This window comes from Dendronephthya gigantea, unplaced genomic scaffold (genome assembly GCF_004324835.1).
Source record: "Dendronephthya gigantea isolate DGI-Jeju-01 unplaced genomic scaffold, DenGig_1.0 000007F, whole genome shotgun sequence".
NCBI lineage: Eukaryota > Metazoa > Cnidaria > Anthozoa > Malacalcyonacea > Nephtheidae > Dendronephthya > Dendronephthya gigantea.
Genome location: NW_021163017.1, coordinates 1,777,788 through 1,798,622, shown reverse-complemented (window position 1 = coordinate 1,798,622; position 20,835 = coordinate 1,777,788). Strand labels below are relative to the sequence as shown.

Sequence of the window (20,835 nt, the reverse complement as noted above, 5' to 3'; positions counted from 1 at the left end):
AAATGATGAAGATGATATTTTAGATGGATCAATTTCATAATTGAAATATTATCAAAAACAATGAACTACATGAATGCAATTTTAACAGGATAATTAAAAGGATGAATTTTGGCGGATATCACACCCCATAGGCATTACTACAACAACCTCCTACCCAGCTGGGTACCAGGGTACGACTACGAGGTTGATACTTGATAAATGATAATTCTGATTTCTGATTGACTAATAACAGGCATGGGACATGCTGCGGGCGCCGGGTGCTTCGGAACGCCCTAAAAGCGGGTCAGAAAGAAAACAAGATGGCGACTTTTGGCCGGCTCATTTCTGTTGCACTTCGGAAAAATTGCGGCCAGATTTTATGTAATTCACCTGGAAAATTTATCCTTGGTACGTTTTATTACATAAGATAGTTAGAATTAGCTTAGATGACCTAATTTTAGTTAGAAAATAACAACCATATGGCTCTGAAAAGCTGAATAATCAATCAATATATAACTATCAGACTATGTACAATTTATACTACAGTACAGTGAGTGCATGGTATAATGTTGATAGAATAATCAAATTTTTTACTTAACAGGACCTATATCTTTTTGTGGCACAAAGAGGTTACTATCAACTCAGCCCGCAATCAAAGGTAATGTATAGACAAAAAAAGATTATCTGCGGTACCTACCGTTTGTGTGTTAAGTGGTAACTGGTAACTAACTGGTAGGCACTCCATAGATTTCACACTACAGTATTCAATGAATGACATGCAAAGGTCATTTGCTAGTTGTTTTCAGTCTTTGTAATGTTTATTTTTGCCCTAACTGAAGTAAGTTCGACTCAGAGCAAATTTCACACCAATAAGGCTGGCAAAGCTAGCTTACATTTTTAACATGGACTGATGGACTAGAACTTCGAATGTACATAACATATTCATCTTACCAATATGGTGCATCCTTAGATGACCCAGTTCGTACAAGGCTTTCAGAATATGGAGAACACGTAGGCAATATGCTTCCAAAATACGTCCAGCAAACCCAAGTGAACCACAATAATGAATTGGAAATATTAATTGCTCCCGAGGGAATTCTGCCTGTGTTGACCTTCTTACGAGATCATACAAATGCTCAGTTCAAATCCTTGGCTGACCTGACTGCCATGGATGTTCCAGGTAGACAGAATAGATTTGAGGTAAGTATCAACTGCAAGCTACAATTGTTTTTAGATTTGGTTCAGGCCTATCCCGTATAGAGGCAATGCTTGCTAGTTGTGGCATTCTGGCACCAACACAATTGTTGTCTAAATTCATATCTTATGTTGTGTATCAATTCGGCTTTTCAGGTTATTTATAATCTGCTGTCGTTACGTTTTAACTCAAGAATACGTATCAAAACATACACAGATGAACTAACAGCTTTGGACTCGGCTCATCCAGTGTTCAAAGTTGCCGACTGGTTTGAACGAGAGGTATTTCATTGAGAAAACATCCTCTATCAATATAAATATATAATGCTAATAGCCCCACAAACAAACAGGTGAATTTCATTTTAAACTAATCAGCATGTCTGTTTGCATTTTTAAGGCAAAGCCAATCAGAATGCTTAAATTTTTTTACCAGAAGTAGTCAAAATTTATGCATTTTGATTGGATTACTGAAAATGCAAACAAACTAGCTGATTGGTATAAAATGAAATTCCCCCTTGTTAGCCCCACATTTTTGTAAGCCCCACATTTTTGTAAGCAGAAGCAATGCAAACCTAAATATTACCCTTAAACGGCCTTGCAATAGTTTAAATTCTTTTGCACTTTCTTAAGGTTTGGGATATGTTCGGCATATTCTTCTCCAACCATCCTGATCTAAGGAGAATTCTGACAGACTACGGTTTTGAAGGACATCCGTTCAGGAAGGATTTTCCTTTATCAGGCTATGTTGAGGTATGTGAATATTACAATAAAATAAACATTAGAAGCAGATTGACCAAGTGACCTTCATCATAGAGTCAGACAGCTAGCCTATAAGGCCCTTTCCCCTTTGTCGAGAAATGTTTAGAAGGTCTTTTCTCCAGCCAGTTGGTATACCAAATTTGATAAGAATGATATTGTCGCTAATTTTCTGATGCAAAATGAGGAATCCAGTTGGATAAGATTTATATTCAGATTATTTATATTTAGATTATTAATTTTCTTTTATATGAGTCCAAGCATGCAGTGCTGAAAAAAAATTTAAAAATTTTAAAATGGGTGTTATTCTTGATATTATTGCAAGGTTCGTTGGGACGACGAATTAAAACGTGTTGTGTCGGAACCCATTGAACTTGCGCAAGAATTCCGTAAGTTTGATCTTCAAAGCCCTTGGGAACAGTTCCCTCTGCACCGTGACGTGGAGCCAACACCGTTGTTAGATGCGGAACAGAGTGAAGATAAGAAATAATTTTGAGATTCGAGTTGAGATTTGAGATTCTAGCTTTTGTACATACATAAAGGTTTGATAAAGAATATAGCAGTCATGCTGTTGTGAACAGTATTTATACTTTGTCTGACTAGGTCCGTAAGCCTTCGCGATAAGAGGTGTAAAATTGTTGAAATTTCAATTTTTTACAATTCATTGTAAAGAAATTAAGTCCATACAACACTCAAAGGTTGTATTTTCAAGTATGAAAATGCACAGGTTTTTGAGGGTCAAGCAGAAACCGAAAAAGTCTGTCCAACGAGCGTATTGTCTGCGCAAATGAGGTGCAATGAAAGAAAATGGTAACTGCACCTGAGCGGCACAGTTGTTTAAATGTTCGAAATAGTGCGCAAAATCTCTTTTTGGTCAGAGTCGTCAAATTTTCTTCCAGTACAACAGGCTCAGTTTTTCATCTTTTCACATGCAGACAAAGAAACTGTGGCTTTTCCTTTAACATACTGGTCTTAGTTTTGCGTTCGACCGCCGCTGACGATGTGAGCCTATACGAATTAGAGAATTTTCTCAAATTCAGACCGAATGGTTACTGGTCAGAATCATCAAATTTTCGTACAGTACAGGCGGCTTAATTTTTCAGTGGTTCACAGACAAAAGAAGTGAAGCTCTGCTTTTGACGCTAATGAAATGAGCCTACAAGTACACGATAATCTTCCGATCCCATTTCGAGCAAATTAAGGGCATTAATACATATGAAAAGTGTTCATACGTGTCGTTCGCTCTTACTTCATCGTATGATCATGTTGTCTACAAGAACTAATCATGATATATGTAAATTTGAATAGTTTGGTTTAGCAATGACTCCAATTTGAAGTAAAGAGTCATCTTGAAATTTTCCATTTAGTATTCAAGCTTCTCACATTTGTGGATAAACAAGACAAGATATTATTTTTCTTCAACATCTTTCTTCCCGTATTTGGATAATCTCTGCTTCTTACAGATTATCAGAAGTCTGAACACGCGTTATTCACGTGAAACATATTAAATATATAGGCCCTATTTGTACATTCACATTTCGGTCAGGTCGAATGCAATTGGAACAATTACACTATAAGACTTATTATCTCGGCAAAAGTTCCGGCAGGCAAAAGTTCAAGGCATAAGATATTCATGCCGACCAGATGCCGCTTTCAGACGGCTCAATAACAATACTTTAGTAATCTATAAGCTGATTCACTTGTCCGCACGCCTCGCAGTTGCTATAAAAAGCAAAGATCTGATAACCTCACGTGTTTTTAAACTTCTGTTGGGATAAGATTTTAATCCTTCGATATTAGTTGGTCTTTTTGGGCGAAGATTGCCAAATTCGCAGTCTGCAAAATTGTCACGCACTTTGGTTGTTGTAAACCTTTCGAAATCTCAATTCGGATACGTTAGCCACACGCCATGGACGAGCTTTTCCAAACCCCACCAGAAACAAGAGAACGCGTCTCGGCCGAGGTTAAGGGTACGATACCAGATTGGGTCAACGGAACCCTTCTACGAAATGCTCCTGCGAAATACGAATTTGGTAAGCATGCTTACAAGCACTGGTTCGATGGCTTGTCTCTTTTGCATGCTTTTATCATCGAGAAAGGCGAAGTGAGTTACCACAGCAAATATTTGGAAACGAATGCTTATACAAAAGGCAGTGAGAAAGAAAGGATCGCCTACGCCGAGTTCGGAACAGCAGAGCTCCCCGATCCGTGTCAGAATATCTTTTCCCGCTTTTTTTCCTATTTTTGGCCGCCAGAAAGGACGGATAACACGGCTGTGAATGTTTTTACGATGAAAGGAAAGGTATTTGCGAACAGCGATTCGCCATTCATGAACGAAATCGATCCTGACACGCTGGAAATTCTCGACGTTACCAACGCAAAAACGGACATCGATTGTAAGTATATCATCTAGCATTTGTAAAACTTTGACCAGCTTTTGAGTTTTGTTTGGATTTTTCGGCGACAGTTTATTGATAATGCAGATTCTGATAGTGCAGATTGTGATAGTGCAGATTTGGTAAAAACAAATTTCTGCTTTGATATATGGGGCTGTGAACATGGCACTTCCGACTGTACGAAGGCGTTACAGTGATTTTTTCAACTGTTTCAAAAATGCAAGAAAATAAATGAAATTACAGCTTCAAAGCGAACAATTATTAAAGGAATTCCCGATTTAACATTACTAAGATTTAATCAAAGTTATACGGAACGAACGGAAATTTTAAGGCGATTGATAACGCTATCCAGCTTTCGTATATCCGGCCTCTAAGATTTAATTTATGTAATACAAAGTATAAAGCAACATACAGCAATATGATCAAACCCGTTTTGACCCTCTCATCTAACCCCGCTATCGTTATTATTTTACCAGCGGCAAGAATCGTGTACGCATGCGCTCATCCTCACGAGGAGAACGACGGTAACGTGTACCACGTGATGACGTCCGTCGGCCGTCAATCTCGTTACAACATCGTGCAAGTTCCCCCAGCGCAACGAGCCACTCATATCAAGGTCGATAAGCCCCTGGAAGGCGCTAAAATCATTGCGAGCCTCAAGCCACACAAGAGCATTACCTACTACCACAGTTTTGGGATCACCACGAACTATTTCATCTTTGTTGAAAATCCGTTCAGTATCAACAGTTTCGAAGTGCTGCGAATGAAGGTCGAGCACAGATCTTTCCACGAATGTATGCATTGGGATGCAAAAGAACCATCCAGGTATGGTTAGAAATTTGATACTTTTACATGATTGTTGGTTAATTGTAATACTGATCAAGTTTAAACCCCTCCGTCTAGATAAAGGTACCCCTACCCCCCCCCCTGTACGGACACCACCCCAGTTCCAATTAGTCCCACTTAGATCTTTAAAAAACACAAGGGTTTTGCTCTATACGGCGAATTGAATCTTCCACTATCTTCCACTTCCCCGGGATCTTAGACGAAAATTGCCGTTCGTAACAACTTCTCCATCAAGTACAAATTGTTTTCAATTGGCACCATCACACAGAAATGCCTTTTGTTATTGTGACGGCAAAATATCAACCACTCTGTAACGATAACTATAACGGCAATTCCGAAAAAAACCAAAATAGTTTCACTAATGAAATGTCTTCAAATTTCTGTCATCAATTGGTGGCTGTTGTTGAGATTTCAAAGCTTTTGACCAATATGGCGGCATATGAAAACCACTTTCTACGTCATTTTTAGGTTTTATTTAATCGAACGCAGATCTGGCGCATGCGTTGGAAGCTATGAGGCGCATAGTTTTTTCTCCTTTCATCACGTGAACGCATACGAGGATATCAATGGTCTCGTGGTAGTAGATTTGTGCTGTTATCCCGACGCAACCATCATTGATCAGTATTATCTCCATTATCTTCGTAATTCCAAAATAGACAAGGTAATCTCAGGTTTTTTTTAATCACCTTTTTGAAACACTGAAAATCTCTTGTACACTATAAAGGTTTTGCAATAAGGACTTACTTTACGTGGTGTAAACACATTCATAATCTGTTTTAACACCATGCTGTTTTGATCCAGGTTGGTGAAAATTTTGCTGATCCTGAAGTGAGACGTTATCGTTTGCCAATTCCTGGCAAATCTGCTTCTCGCTCTTCTTCTCCCCGTTTAACTTACGAGATACTTGGCAGTGATCTGGAGTTGCCTCGTATCAACTACCGTTTCAATGGTCAGGAATACAGATACATCTACGGAACAGGTTCATACCAGTTTCGATTGTTTTCACATTGTTACTGACTTGATATTGCAAAAACATTCCAAAATTCGTGCTGATGTAATGTTGATGTAATTCGTTTATAATTTACATGCATGTGGTAAAAAAGCCTCTGAATGACTGCGAAAACAAAATTAAAGCAGCTAATCATATGAAGTTTTAAACTTCTCAAATTGTCAACTCATTTTACAAGCTTGAAATAAGAATTTCGGATTATTCGGAAATCAAATCATTGTCAATAGCAGATGCATAATAACGGTCACTTTTTATGCTGGAATCCAAAGCATCTTTGTTTTTCATTCGCAGGTCCGTACGAACACGGTCATTTTCTTGACCAGCTGGTCAAATTGGATACGGTTTCAAAATTGAAAAAAACTTGGTACCAGTCTGGATGCTTCCCGTCCGAGCCAGTGTTTATAGAAAGACCTGGGGCCAAGGATGAGGATGATGGCGTTATCGTGTCGGGGGTCGTCGGCACGGGGGGTGAGAAATCTTTTTTGCTCGTCCTGGATGCAGCAAGTTTTGAGGAGCTAGCCAGAGCTGTTATTCCGAGCCGTCTACCGCAATCTTTGCATGGAAATTTCTTCCCAGATTTAAGTTACAAGTTGAAGGCGTTCTATGCGAACAAATCTAAGCCAAAAGAAATGGAAGTCGTGCAATAATTATCACAAGAATGAAATAACCTGTTTTTGAGAATCTGCGAAGTAGAATATATAGCTTAATCAAGATTTTGAAACTAATGTCTTAAACTATCTTAAACTTCTCCAACAGTAAAAAAAGCAGATCAAAACATAAAGTACGCAACACATCATGGGTAACAATGTCTCTGAGTTTGGCAATACTATATGAAAAAGAGAGATTTGTACTTCCTTTGAACTTCCTCCTATATACCATAATACAAAATTAGGAATCGTGAATAACGTCTTTCCTTACGCGGTGTAGCAGAAGGATTCGGTGGAAGTGTACGATGACTCCTGAGAGGGAAGACGGGGCTAGCTATTTTCCGCGGCGCAAGGCTTACGCGACCTAAATACATGAAGTGTACAAATGGTGTGCATTGAAAATAGCCCTCAAGTTTTTTCCTCTCCTAAAATTCATCTGCTCAAGGAATGTTCATTGTAAAAGCGCGCGAAAAACCTTAGTCTCTACTGTTTTTATTTCCGATAAAATGCATTCTTTGCACGAATTTTTCTGTGCTGATTTTGAGAGTACACTTTCGTGTGCATAGAACCGCAACAAGCATTTTTTTTTATTGTTATGAAATTTTCCTTTTCACTATATGAAAGAAATGCAATTTTTTGACAGCCTAATTTGCCTTCATTTTTGCTTTCCATTTCCGCTGGCCGGCTGGGCTACTTCGACGGAAGTGTCACATTTCAAGTGCTTCTTAAATCCCAATTGAAATTGCATTGTTGACATTCAAAACTCTTTCTGCTATCGCCTTCGCTCTTCCGAACTTTGCACCGATGTAATGCACTTAGACTAGTCTTTAGTACACAGGCAAACAAGTTTTGCCTTCAACAGACTATGTCGAAAGACGCGAAGCCCAAACTTAGCGACGATAGTGACAGCGAAGAAGACGAGACCAGCACACCAGAATATTATTACAATCGTGGTAAATTGCCGACCTACAAAGTAATACTTTTGGGCGAAGCTGGATCGGGGAAAACCAGCTTGTTTTCCCGGTACAAATACGGCGCTTTTCGAAAGGCAACAACTCTTCAAGGCACAGACAGATTCAAGAAAGAATTTGTAAATGATAAAGGCGAACGAGTACAGGTCAGTAGCGATTCATATGTGCCGGTAATGCTTAAGTAATGTCGAAATTACAGAATATACAAATTATAAGTTATGGTTCCGTCGCGTGCTAAGATCACATAGTATCGATGTTGATAGAGAAATTAATAGCGAATTACTATATATTTTCGCTTTAATTTGCTACTGCATTATCGAGGTTTACAAAGTACGAAGTGTAATGATTTTACTCGTTGTAGGAAGTATTATTATACGAGTGTGTTATCGACTGTCCTTCTAATTTGTCGCAAATATCAATTCGAACTTTATGTAAACATAGCTATTTCCAACATGTTCGTCGAGAAGGCTTTGAATGTTTCAATTATACACTAGTCCTATTTCTTTGTATATGTTTTGGATAAGCATCGGTTTCTTGACTTTCCTCGAATTGGGGAAGTATCAATTTACATGTAAACTCTCTTCTCACGATATTCGCTACATGGAATTCGCGTTGAAACCTGACGAAACAGCCCATGCATGCCATATCGAATAGGACATATCAGTATCAGTTGACGCATAAATATGCTTCTGCCAAGTTCTGGCAAGTTCCGCTCACTTACATTATTAATACTTAGCATTTTTTATCGCCGGCAATTTGCATCAAAGCACCTTTAGGTTACACCCTGCAATTATCAGCTATTTTTACCACTGAAAGTTGAATTGTATTTTTTGCTATGGTAGAAACACCTTTTAAAGGAAAGGTAGTTATAACCAAAAGAAAAGTTGTGTACTAAGCTTAAAGTTTGTAAAACAAAAAGAACCTTTAATTTATCAAAAGTCCTGCTATATTGGCTATTCTGTCTTACAATTTACCACGCACTACGCGCAATGCTGAATTTGCCACTTGCAAATTACATATTTGTTGAATAACCAGCCTAGCGCCCACGGCACCTTTTTAATCGTCAATTCTTAAAGTGAAACTTACCGTCTGAGGAAAGTCTATTTCCAGCAGTCGGAAATTAGCGGCAGGGAGCAGGGTTTCTCTTTCATCTTTTTTAAAAGTAGTTTTTCACGTGGGCGCACAAACAATAAAATATTCGACTCCGCGCGCAATATTCCGTCTAGTGAAAAAACAGCCTTAAAATTTCGCGCGGGTTGTATTTCTAGATGATACTATGGGACACGGCGGGAATGGAGAGGATGGGATCCCTAACTTTCCACTACTATCACGGAGCGCACGCGGTTATCCTAGTATTTGCTCTGAACGACAGTACTTCGTTTGATTCGCTTGTTATGTGGAATGAGGACGCTTCGCGGTACTCTCCTGGCGACGTGAAACGATTTCTGGTTGCGACCAAGTCCGACGTCGAAAAAGATCAAATAGACGTTTCGAAGGACAAAGTAAACTCTTTTTGCAGGAACAAAAATATCGCCGAAATTTATTACACTTCGGCGAAAACTGGCGATGGTATTGACGAAATGTTTCAAAGTGTAATGAAATATCTGTCGGGGTCTATCGAGCAACAATCTCCTGAGGACGATATATGGGCGCTAACCTTTCCAACCAAAACTAAAGCGAAAAAAGGCTGCTCGTGTTAATTTCACCATAACAAGGGGGGATTTCGTTTTAGGCCAATCACCAGTTTGTTCACATATTCATGCAATATCCCAATCAGAATGCGTGAATACTGCATGACTATTTCTAGTACATATTTACCATTTTATTTAAAATTAAAGTGTTGAAAATTTAAACATTCTGATTGGCTTTGCTTGAAAAATTGAAAAACGAAATTCCTCCTTGTTTTCCACCGTACGCTCAGGCATTCTTGTTAGTCAATCGGTTTTTATTTCTTAGTCGAGTCGTTTTTGTTAGTCAATCGGTTTTTCTTCCTTTTATTTCTTACCTGTGACCTCGTCGTCTCAAAGTACCTTTTTGGAGAAATTAAAGTGGGATTTTAGTTAGGTCCAGAGCATCGGTAGCCAGGCATGTTTACGAGTTGACAAGGAGCTCTGTTAAAAAGCTAGTCATGCCGGTTGTTCAACAAGAGCTAGGGCTGTTCATGCAGGGGGGGGGGCTCAACATTTGGCCGACTGATGCGATATTTTGAACCATACTATAAACACCTCTAGAGGGGTTACCAATGTCGAATATACTATTTTCCTGTACACATTCAGAATTTCATTAATACTATAGATCCCGGTACATTAGACCTTACCAATGTCAATGTCGAATATTCTATGCATGCATGATGTCAGGTGTGAAATTCGAAGGCAATGTAAAATTAGTAGGATCGCTTACAATGACAATGTTTAATGACAAAAAATAGCTTCAAAATAGCTTGGTGTAATAGGAGTGGAACATGCAGCATGTATCTAATATATATTATATATAGACCATAATATACACCTAAATAGCTATATTTAAATTCATATAAACCATTTTGAATATATTTATATTTGTTTTGCAGCCTATTATATATGCACTTTTATCATGCATATCAATCATATCACCTTCAAATTAAAAAAGCTAAAAAATTTTTACGGCAGTTTTTCACATTTGCAAAAAAGGCTTTTTACCTTTGTAACTATATAGCGTAGTGTATCACTAGTAAAGAATTGGTGTAGGAAATAACTATATTGTTTTAATTTTCTTTGTTCTACTGTATCTACTGATTACTAAACGACCGCCTTTCAGATATCATTGGAGTTATTGCCTGTCGCATATGGGCGAATTTTACCGATGTTAATTTCACAATGAAAATAATGATTCTGAAAGTGTAATCGCAGTTATTTGATGTAAATAAAAGCAGTCTGAGAATAACTTCCATGTCGTTTGTGCAAAAGCGTCCTATAATACAAGCTCTTCTTTGAGGCATCTTTCAAAGCACATCTCTTGTCTTTATGACTACGATGACACACAGCCACGCCGATACCTAGGGAAAGATTGTATCACAAATTAATTCAGCGTCTAAGATACTATTACTTCAGCTGTAAAACAACCGAATTTTATCTATTTCCTCATGATCATCGATTTTACTAATATTTACATGCAAATTATTCCATCTTACCCAAAGCGTAATCCTGCGGATGACAGGTACCATCGCTTGAGTCGCCGATGCAACCAATTCTACACACGTGGGTACCATGGTACTTGCTTGGTGGGTGGGCCAAACTGCACAGGTCGCCCAAGTTTAGACCACACCATTCCTGAAATTGACATGTACACTTGGCTTTACAAATTTTCAAGTTTCATTCTGAATTATTTTAAGTTAAAATTTTGAATAGACACATATAATTATATGTTCTTGCGTGAGCAATAAGATTTCGATAGTTAAATTCAATGAAATTTTCTTCCCACCCCTTTTAAAAGAAAAATGCTCTTTCATTCCGAGAGATAACACTAATTAGGCTAACTTTAAGGAAGAAAGAGGCAAAAGAATGTACATTAAAGTATCTGCTCCGCTCAATACGCTGCTCAGTAACAGCGGACAGATCTATTGCAAAAATTCATAACACGAGAATGATCACATGCATCTCGATCAATGTCGTACTAAAAAGGCCATTTTACGTTTTATCCCTCATAAAAAGCTGGATTTAAACTTCTAAAATGATCTCAATAGTTCAACAGGTATATACATAAAACAACAACTTCGCATTTTTACCGTTTTCAGTTCAGATATATCCAGTTCTTTACCGAACCTCCCCATCAAAGTTTTAAACGTATAATGTTCAGAGGTTTCCACAGCAAACTGCGTCTTGAAAAGGTTGGCAAGTGTCAACTGTTTGTTGTGTGTGAACGTGGCGCAGTGTTGTCGAGGACCGCTGAAACACGCCATCAACTGGTTGCTTATGATGTGTCCCCAGCCATAATTCTTCATGGAGCTTGTCTTTGTCAGATCAGTTCCTTCCTCTTCGTTTATCAAGTCTGAGTTCGTCCAGGTTGGACTAATTCCGGCGAAATCGTTAGTATGGCCATCCACTCGGGCAACCAAGGTCCAGCCACCACGATTAGCCCCATGGTCTTGTATCATTTCACAGTGTGCCTGAAGGTTAACGAGTATTTTGGCATTCCATTTGCGTTGCAAAAATGCCGCGCCGTATATATAGCTCTATGGTATGGTACCTAGTTTTACGATAAAGTGCATGTAGTGGCAATTTATTAGAGCGAGCAGGTCAGTCCACTCGACAAGTCATTTTTGTGTGAATCTACCCTATAATTCTATTGTCAAATCTATAGTTTGCCGTTAAGAGGATGCCTAAAAGAGACTCTATACCTTTCTAGTTGTTGGTGAGATTAAAATATTTCCTTCTAAATTTGTGGCGTGTAAATGGGACCATTCAACATTTCCGCCATTAGCTCCATTATGTTAGCCGCGTATTAAAGAACATATCTGCTTTAAGTAACGTTCAGTTACTCTAATTTAACATGAAAAGGTTTCGAGTAAAGATGGATATACATCAAGTATCGCGTGATGTATACACGCTGTCTTACTTGATAAGGCTCACGATGAGTAGTCTTCAGCCACTGCGGACCGCTGTTCGTGCGCTGGTTCACAGCATATATCTCCTGACACGACCAGCTTGGATTTTGATGGGAGCCCAGTGGAATAGGTGGTGGAGTTGGACTAGGCCGGAAAAAACGATTCAATTATCGAGCTTCATGACATTCGAGTATAGTGTATTGTAACAAACGAGTTAAGGTTCTGAATCTGAATATTGAAGCTCCACGTATCAACTATGGAACCAAGATGAGAATCACATACATCTACAATCAGCTAGAATGCTGTGCTGTTGTGGATCCAAGATAGAAAGTAACTCAATATAATATGTTTTACCTGGGAAAAACTGGGGGGCAAGGTGTCGGTTGGGGACAGGGCGGATGTGGTGGGCATGGCGGAGGTTTTGAACAGAAACGTCCATGCTTATCCACTTCGATCAAAGTCGCCCCATCCTTCCCATCGCGTCCAGGAATTCCTGGTACACCTGGTGGTCCAGGGGGACCTGGAGGACCAGCAGGACAGTAGATGATCTAAGAAAGAGAGATGCAAAATGGCGCTCTTCTTATATATTTTACTAATGTGTTAACATATAAAGAAATCCGGACTGCGAAGAGTTTTCATTTTAGCGTATTTAAAACGTAATAATTTAAAACGTAAACCTTTGTAGACTTCGTTCGAAATTTGCAGTTGCTGACTAACATGCATAGGTACTGTTAGAACACGAACGTAAATATGATTATGAAACGGTGTGTAACCTTGACTTGTGAATGAAAGAGCGCTAGAATTAAGTTCTCAATGGCTGTAGATTTAGGCCGGCTAAAGTGTTCAAGTCAGGGTTGAAATCAACTGTTCTTCACCTTTATTGCTGGTCTTTCAATAGCTATAATGCAACTTAATCGTTTTAAATTCATAAGTACATTATCTTGTTGTCCTACCCAAATACTGATAACATTTAAAAGCAATATATGTCAGAGTATACCACTTGACTTATTATGAACTCGAGACTTCTCGCCGACCGCAATCAAATTGTTTTGTCTCAACATCATTTTACCTCTGTTCTATATATTATAAGCATTAATTAACTGGTGTAAATGCGCGCGATTGCAAACTCGATCCCATTCTAATATGGTTACTAGTATACTAGTTCTTGCGCTGACAGAAATATTTTCCACCATGCATGTCTTGTTGTATTGTATCATGACTGTATTTGATCCTCAATCGCGAATACTTAACCTCCAGTAAATATTAATCCAGCAGCGGTTAAGATAAACACTACTTCACTAAACCTATAGTATCGACTGCCATACACGTACCTTTGACCCGTCTTTAACAACAGTTCCACCGTGGGCCGAAAAGTCTTTAAAAATCGACTCAGTCTCAGACTTACAATTCACTGGTAATATCGCATGATATGATAAAATTATAAAAACAAAACTCTCCATAAACCTTGTTAACATCTTTCTTTGCCTCCACCGTAAAAGTTCAAGTAACACCGATACAGTTTAGTCACTAATGTTTTAGGATAATGAAGAATTTTACGCAGAAAATTATTTTCTTTTGTCCTCTTACAACAGGCAAGCTAATATATGCAAAATCATCATTTATACACACGTGCTTCTAACAGGTGACGTTCGTAGATTTCACGCGTGAAGCGCAAGCCGAAGTAACCGACCGGTGCGAATACAGATTCCGCCTATAAACGCGGCGTTCCCTTCTATACACCGGTAATGTTGCTTGCACGCCGAAAATTTTCACCAGAAACCGGATTGTGAAACCTTAATTTGTCAGGCACTAAGAGTAGACTGGAATACAAATAAAAATCGAAAACGGCCCCGGCAATTTAAAAAAGCTTTTTAAAGTTTTTTTTTTGCATTCGAGAAAAGCCTTATAAAGTAAACCTTAGAACAATTACAATAGCGTAGTAGCCGGCGAACGTTTATCATTTTTGTATAAGGTAAACTCGGTACGGGATTATATTTATTTTCAATGATAACCGTCTTAAATGGCTTATCTGAAGCCCCTGAAAACTACCTCAAATTGAACCATATACTGCGAATTGTTCCCATATGTAAATCTAATTTTTATTGACGTCTTACATCCCGCTATTTTCATTACGATTAATTTCATACGATTTCAACTACAGCAACTCTTTAGCATAACATTCATTTCATAAAAGAGCTTGTTCCGCAGTCGTCGCCGTCGCCTTGCCGTCCTACATGCTTAAGGTCGCTCAGTTATTGTCATTTTAGAATTTTTCGAGCAACTTCGAACAAAACTACATTGGATTCGTCTCTATAAGCAAGTACGTTTTCTGTAGTGAGCCCTGTTTCGAACTGTTTTTGTTGCTCGCTAAATCAAATCAGTTCGAGTTTACGAGATTCCCGGAGCAAAAACTCATCGCTCATAAGTCATAACGTGCCTGAAACCTACAGTTTGGAAAATTAATTTCGATTATTTTATATTTTTTGGAAAATTGATTTCGTTGTTTTTATATTGCCCTTTTTTCAAGGGCACAAAAATTGAGAAGAAATAAAATAAAATGATCATGATATAAACACCAGACGAACATGGATACAGTTCAAGACCAGCCGTAATCAAATTTGCCCGGAAGATGGCTTATATTTGCAATATTATTGTCAATTATTACGGGTCGCGATTGAGGCGCATGCGCGCGCGTGATTATCTCAGTTTATTTTCACACTGCCTTGTTTGGACATCAATGAGCAAACTACGATAAAGCAATTTTCGCCAGGTATATATCGCTGAAAAAAATTGAGGCTGAAAATAATTGGGACAAAGTTGAGGGCTAGAAAATTTTTTTGTGCATATTTTGGCTCCCAATTTCCACTTTTCTAATTAGACCAATTCGTATCATAATTCAAACAGATCACAAACACAACACTGTGTTTTACTACGCCCTGAAACAGATATATAATATATGCGTTTTAAATTTCAACACACAGGAAAACTGATCACCCAGGCTCCCCTTAACGTCCACTCGTTGCTAATTAATCTATTAAACGCGGTAATAGAAATTGTTATCTTCGATGTTTTCACCGAACCGAAGATAATCAAGAAGATAATGAGATACAGCATCAATCAGGGGCTTTTTACATAAGCCCGGTTACCCGAGATTCAACGAAGCAAAAGAGGACTCTGAGGTATTGAAATAAGTCTTTATGACACCAAACAAGCACATGCTATTGTTGTGGTGATTATACGACTACCATGCAGGATCGCGTTATCTGCTCATTCCAATACCTCAAAGTCATCTCACGCTTCGTTGAATCTCGGGTAACCGGAAAAGCGGCGCGCTACAGTTCGATTGAACAGTGTCGAGGGGGCAATGCCGAGAATAGGTGAGGGTAAATCAATACCCTCACTTTTAAATAACGGGCTATGATTCCTATGAATGAAGTAAAGCCTCTTACAGATGAGCAAGTTTTCTATGACAAGTTTTTATGTGAGAAGTTTTAATTGTTCGTCTGTACGCCCAACTTTGACAATTTTTCAGTCTATGACAGGTGTTCAAAATCAAATATACTTGATTTTGAACAAGTGTACTTGTCGTAGAAAAAATTGCCAAAGTGCAAATTTTGCTCGTCTGTTAGTATTAGTCAACAAAGAAAACTTGTCGCATAATGTGAGCACTTGTATGCAGTAGGCCAGCGGACTATAGTATTTTGCAATAGCGCGCTCACGTCCGCTGTACAATTACATCGCTGGCTGCAGACTAAATTGTTAAGACAGACTTGGTGAGAGTTGTGCATTTCTGAGCTTAACTAGGATTTAACGCGAATTGTAGTTAAAGAGTTTTATGCAACCGGCCACAGAACGAAGGCCCGCACGAAGTAATAGTTTCTGGCTTTAAACCTTTAAAATTTTACTTCAGGAAGAACGTAGACTTGCTACAGGTCGCGATCGACTCTTTTAAAAGCTTAAAAGCCCGTCGCACATGAGAGCTATTAGCTGTGATAAAAATTTTTTTTATGAAACAACATTTGACCGGGAAGTTAAAAATGGCCGGAAAGTTAGACGGGAAAATTCGGACGAGAAACCCGTCTGTGACCGGATTCACATCAGAGGAGTTTCCCGTCTTCGACGAGTTTTCCGTCTTCGATGAGTTCCCGTCTCTAATACGAATTCGGCTAATAACAGACAGGCTTTAGTTGATTTTCTGCCGATTTGAGTTGTTGACACTACATTCCATGCGAATTAGATCCGATTAGGTCCGAGAATTGGTTCGTTCGATTATTACAAAACTGTTGTCCTCAAATAAACGAGTTGGCTCACTTGGCTGACAGAGCAATATAACTCATCATCCTTTGCACGCTCAGTGTTTTTAGTTTTTAGGACAATCTTTATTTATTAGCTGTATAACGATCGAAGCATAGAATAAAAGGCGAACTAGAAATATAGGCCACACAGCGTTGCGATAAGTAATCGTTTTATGCAAAAATATATTCGATTAATGGCAAGATAGCGAAGCAACCAACCATTACACCGTGCTTTATTGCTTTATTACTGAAGTGTTAGTATACATATAGAATGTATATAAAAATGATATGATTTTCGCCATTACTCATGTGCTATTTACCGAATACATGTATATAAAAGAGTTATAGACAAACGATATAAAATTCGCTACAATATCACAAGGATGCTACTTTGAGGATGCCTTTCGTCTGTTACAAAATAAAGTTGGAGGAATTTGAGCGCGGTTTGTTTTCCTTATCGTCTCGTCTTTCATTGCTGGTTGACTAAAATAATCATCCCCGGGTTCGATGATCTTCGACGACAGCGTCTGATCAGGAAGAATACGGCCACAACAAAGACAGCGATGATAGCCAAAGAGACACAAACAGCAACAATCGTTGTGATCGTATCCTCACATGTCGAGCCATCGGGAGCGGTGCATTTGCCGTTTTTACAACAGCTTCTTCCGCAGTCGTCGCTGACAGAACATGTCACGTTTTCACAACTTGGCAAACAACGCATGTCGCTTTCGACGCCACAGCATTGCTCGCCACATTCTACGCCGCTTATCAAGTAACGGCATCTTCTTCCCTCGGCGATAACAGCAACGAGGAAGAGAATTGTTATCACAACAGCAAATTTCATGCTTCAAGAGGAGACAGGTCGAATCTTTGTAACTTTCAAAAAATTTCTTGGTGAAGAAACGTTATTTTGTATATAATCCCAGTCGGCAAAATGTTTCGGATCTGGAAAATATATGAATGCCAACAACGCGAGTGTTCCCGAATAGCTCCCCAATTTTGTAGTTGACCAATACCACAACTCAGTGGGACGTATCCCAGAAAAAATGCATTCCTCAATATTCGGCAATGTCCTCAACTTTCCTCAAATTTCCCGCAATTCGTTCAATCGTTTTCAAAGGAAAAACTAAATGAATTGAGCTGGTATTTACCATACTTCTAAATGCACTAGAATTGTAAACTCGCCATATAGTAAAAGTATTTGAAACTGCTGAATAACAAAATGGTTTGCAACTTTACAGTATTTTTTTATGATAAACCGATACAGAATTCCTGTCGTGAAGGATATATTTACGTAATTGCCACGTGAAGGGATGAACGTATCCAAGGTGATATCGCGCATATTGCGAGTTCTCCTTCCGTTTTGATAAACAGGCGTAAAAAATCGTTAAAATCTGGCTTCTTTCAGAGACCGGTCCAATTTTGTAATCATCGAATGGTTATATGTGAGTGATATTGATGTCAGAGGCGACAAGCCATGATCGGCCCGTCTGTTACAGTGGAGGCAAAGACCCGATTCATACTTATTCTAAACCCGTTTTTCTGCTGGGCGGAATTTTTCGCAAAGGTCATCAGTTTTTTGGCGAATATTTTTTTTCACTGACCAATTACGACGCTGTAGTTTCGTTCCTCGCGTTCTCTGAACAAATTAAAGCGTGGTGAAAACTGGCCTCAAAAGCTGATCGAGCTAAAAGAATATGTTGTTATTACCGTCCAGTTCGGATGCCACCAATTTCTAAAGATAATTTTGTTCCTAATACTTTTAGTTATTTCAATCATCGGATGTATTGTGTTGACAGCCCTCCCAACACAAAGAGATGAAAACAAGCCGGACATGCGATGGAACATGTCTGAGTGAGATTTCTGATTCAAGTTCCATTCTAATTTGATATAATATATAAAATAATGTATACATATTTAGTTTCTTATTATCTTAACTTTTTACAGAACGAGTGTCTGTTTTCGAATGTTTAAATTATACAAAACAATATAAAGTCATTACAACATCAGTAAAAATGTCAACAAACTAAAATACAAAAACTCTCCGCGTTTGTGATCGTCTATTATTTGCTGTCCATTTACCAAAACCACCGTTCTCGGATTAGTAGACTGATCCAAGTCAAGACAGTATAAGGCGAAAATGTCTGACCATAAAGGCTAATTTCCACTAAGGAAAACGAGCAGCGGATCGGATCAGATCGGATTTTTTTCCGAGCTGGTCCGATCCATAAAGTGATTTGGGATCGGATAAAAAAAAGTTAAAACTATTTCAACTTTTTTTTATCCGGTCTCGGACGCTTTCGGATCAATATAAGCCAAAAATTTCAACAGACGCGCACGCGCGGATTATCTTTCGTTCCGATCCGATCCGATCGCTGCTCGTTTTCCGGACTGGAAATTAGCCTTAAAAAAAAATTCTCACAATTTTGGAAGCAATGATGATCACAGAGACAATCAATCAATGATAATCACAATCCCCATGCACACAAGAAGCACCACAGAACGATAAATTAAACAGTCTTTATAATGCCACAATATGATGTCAGCAAATTCAAATGCGCGCGGAGGGAAAATTTCAGCGTTGATTTTCAGTTATTGGCGGCTTTGTTGTTGATTGACTAAAATGATCGTTCCTGGATTGGATGTTCTGCGTCGACAGCGTCTGACCTGAAAGAATACTCCTAGAATAATAAGAGCAAGAATACCCAGTGCGACAAAAATGCCGATTATGAGACCAGCTGTATCTTCACATGACGTTGAATGACCAGTACATTTGCCGCTTTCGCAACAGCTTTTCCCGCAGTCGTCGTTGACTGAACAAGTGACGTTCTCACAACTCGGTAAACAGCGCATGTCGCTCTCAACACCACAACACTGAAGTTCGCACTCGCTGTAAGTTAGCAAATAACGACATCGCCTCCCTTCAGCGACAGCAACGATTGCGAAGAGAATCGTTATCACAGCGGCAAATTTTATGCTCATTTTTCAAACGAAAGCCGTGGAAAATGTTCGGATGTTTCTTGCCGAAAATCACGTTCCTTTCAAAGGTTTCTGTGTAATCTCATAAGACGAAGTCTTGCCTATATCGTGATCATGGATAAAATGCGGTCTCAGAACAACGCGAGGTTTCTAAATAGCCTTACTAATTGAGGCCGCCCAGTGGGCGTATTCTGACAATAGCACGTTTGAAGATTCCTTAATGTTCCTTCAAGCCTCCTTACAATTGGTTCCAATGTCAACAAAAAACGTCTACACTTTTTCCAGTGCATTGGCTCTGTACCTTTGTCAATTGTCATTCTGTAAAAAACGTAGGAATCTACGAGTAGGATAAGTTATACGAAAGTTAATCGGTCAGTTTCAAATGTTTTTACTGTGTATATACAAATAATACCATAAAAAACGGTGCAGAATTCCTTTTATGGTGGATACATTAATTCAATTGCCACATGAGTACCCACTTGGCTTTTTAACGTTTTCAACGCCATATGACGTGTACAGAAGGTGGTATTAAGAGCCGTTTATACCGTCATCAAGCTGAAGCTCTCGAACGACAAAAGAAATCTTTAACACGGCACAACTGAAGCCAAACAAGAAAGCTTCCTGAGAACCAGTTTTCTTTTTAAAAAACATTGCCGGCCATGCAATATTCAAAATAAAGGATGCGAAGTCTATACGGTAGCCTATAGGTGATACAAGTTTAATCTACAGATTGCGCTGCGAAACTGAGCGCCTGAAAGTTGCTTTAAAAATTATTAAAAGTTGCCCAAGAAAGACTATCAATGTTATCAAACTGATTAAACAATTTGGCAAATCAACTTAAACAAAGACTTTTAGGGTCTACTTCAACAAAGGCTAGCTTTCAGCTCGGCGAATGAAAAGTTCCACGTGTGAAACAAGTCTGACTGTTGTTATACTTAACGTTACACAAGATTGTATATACGCTATATGCATAATGCCTTAAGTCCAGTCAACACAGAACAAAATCAAAGGCTAGGTAATTCAGCAACTCTTATACTCAGCTCGACGAAGTGTGTTATTTTTAGGATTTGGCGTGCAATTCATGGATGATCATCATTTAGGTTTGGCATTTTTGATTGATCATGAAGAGAGTACAAGAAAAAATACTCTGAAAAATGACATATTGACCTATAGACAAAAAA

The 20,835-nt window shown here is 38.6% G+C and overlaps 4 protein-coding genes across 4 annotated transcripts; 3 read left to right on the top strand and 1 right to left on the bottom strand.

Moving 5' to 3' along the window:
* The first annotated feature begins 290 nt into the window (after nucleotides 1–290).
* LOC114517015 (NADH dehydrogenase [ubiquinone] iron-sulfur protein 3, mitochondrial-like) lies at nucleotides 291–2,507 on the top strand. Its single transcript, XM_028536654.1, has 6 exons — nucleotides 291–387; nucleotides 581–637; nucleotides 950–1,179; nucleotides 1,330–1,455; nucleotides 1,804–1,923; nucleotides 2,255–2,507. The coding sequence occupies exons 1-6, from the start codon at nucleotides 300–302 to the stop codon at nucleotides 2,417–2,419; spliced, it is 786 nt and encodes a 261-aa protein (XP_028392455.1). The 5' UTR covers nucleotides 291–299; the 3' UTR covers nucleotides 2,420–2,507.
* Nucleotides 2,508–2,588: 81 nt separating this feature from the next.
* LOC114517012 (beta,beta-carotene 9',10'-oxygenase-like) lies at nucleotides 2,589–7,070 on the top strand. The gene is made up of 5 exons (XM_028536652.1): nucleotides 2,589–4,325; nucleotides 4,802–5,150; nucleotides 5,640–5,832; nucleotides 5,973–6,150; nucleotides 6,472–7,070. Exons 1-5 carry the CDS (start codon nucleotides 3,839–3,841, stop codon nucleotides 6,825–6,827), a joined length of 1,563 nt encoding a protein of 520 aa, XP_028392453.1. The 5' UTR covers nucleotides 2,589–3,838; the 3' UTR covers nucleotides 6,828–7,070.
* Nucleotides 7,071–7,541: 471 nt separating this feature from the next.
* Nucleotides 7,542–9,987, top strand: LOC114517016 (GTP-binding protein ypt7-like). The gene is made up of 2 exons (XM_028536655.1): nucleotides 7,542–7,944; nucleotides 9,067–9,987. Exons 1-2 carry the CDS (start codon nucleotides 7,693–7,695, stop codon nucleotides 9,496–9,498), a joined length of 684 nt encoding a protein of 227 aa, XP_028392456.1. The 5' UTR covers nucleotides 7,542–7,692; the 3' UTR covers nucleotides 9,499–9,987.
* A 674-nt stretch (nucleotides 9,988–10,661) lies between these two features.
* LOC114517014 lies at nucleotides 10,662–13,885 on the bottom strand. Its single transcript, XM_028536653.1, has 6 exons — nucleotides 13,712–13,885; nucleotides 12,735–12,928; nucleotides 12,392–12,524; nucleotides 11,562–11,942; nucleotides 10,968–11,106; nucleotides 10,662–10,832 (listed from the first exon to the last, which is right to left on the bottom strand). Exons 1-6 carry the CDS (start codon nucleotides 13,853–13,855, stop codon nucleotides 10,687–10,689), a joined length of 1,137 nt encoding a protein of 378 aa, XP_028392454.1. The 5' UTR covers nucleotides 13,856–13,885; the 3' UTR covers nucleotides 10,662–10,686.
* Between the last annotated feature and the right edge of the window lie 6,950 nt (nucleotides 13,886–20,835).

Coding starts and splice junctions, on each gene's coding strand:
- LOC114517012 (XM_028536652.1), top strand. CDS start 3,839: ATGGACGAGCTTTTCCAAACCCCACCAGAAACAAGAGAACGCGTCTCG. Junction 5,151..5,639: donor GATGCAAAAGAACCATCCAG/GTATGGTTAGAA, acceptor CGTCATTTTTAG/GTTTTATTTAATCGAACGCA. Junction 6,151..6,471: donor CAGATACATCTACGGAACAG/GTTCATACCAGT, acceptor TTTCATTCGCAG/GTCCGTACGAACACGGTCAT.
- LOC114517015 (XM_028536654.1), top strand. CDS start 300: ATGGCGACTTTTGGCCGGCTCATTTCTGTTGCACTTCGGAAAAATTGC. Junction 638..949: donor AACTCAGCCCGCAATCAAAG/GTAATGTATAGA, acceptor GTGCATCCTTAG/ATGACCCAGTTCGTACAAGG. Junction 1,456..1,803: donor CCGACTGGTTTGAACGAGAG/GTATTTCATTGA, acceptor CACTTTCTTAAG/GTTTGGGATATGTTCGGCAT.
- LOC114517016 (XM_028536655.1), top strand. CDS start 7,693: ATGTCGAAAGACGCGAAGCCCAAACTTAGCGACGATAGTGACAGCGAA. Junction 7,945..9,066: donor ATAAAGGCGAACGAGTACAG/GTCAGTAGCGAT, acceptor TTGTATTTCTAG/ATGATACTATGGGACACGGC.
- LOC114517014 (XM_028536653.1), bottom strand. CDS start 13,855: ATGTTAACAAGGTTTATGGAGAGTTTTGTTTTTATAATTTTATCATAT. Junction 11,943..12,391: donor CTCATCGTGAGCCTTATCAA/GTAAGACAGCGT, acceptor GTTAACCTTCAG/GCACACTGTGAAATGATACA. Junction 11,107..11,561: donor ATATATCTGAACTGAAAACG/GTAAAAATGCGA, acceptor TGTCAATTTCAG/GAATGGTGTGGTCTAAACTT.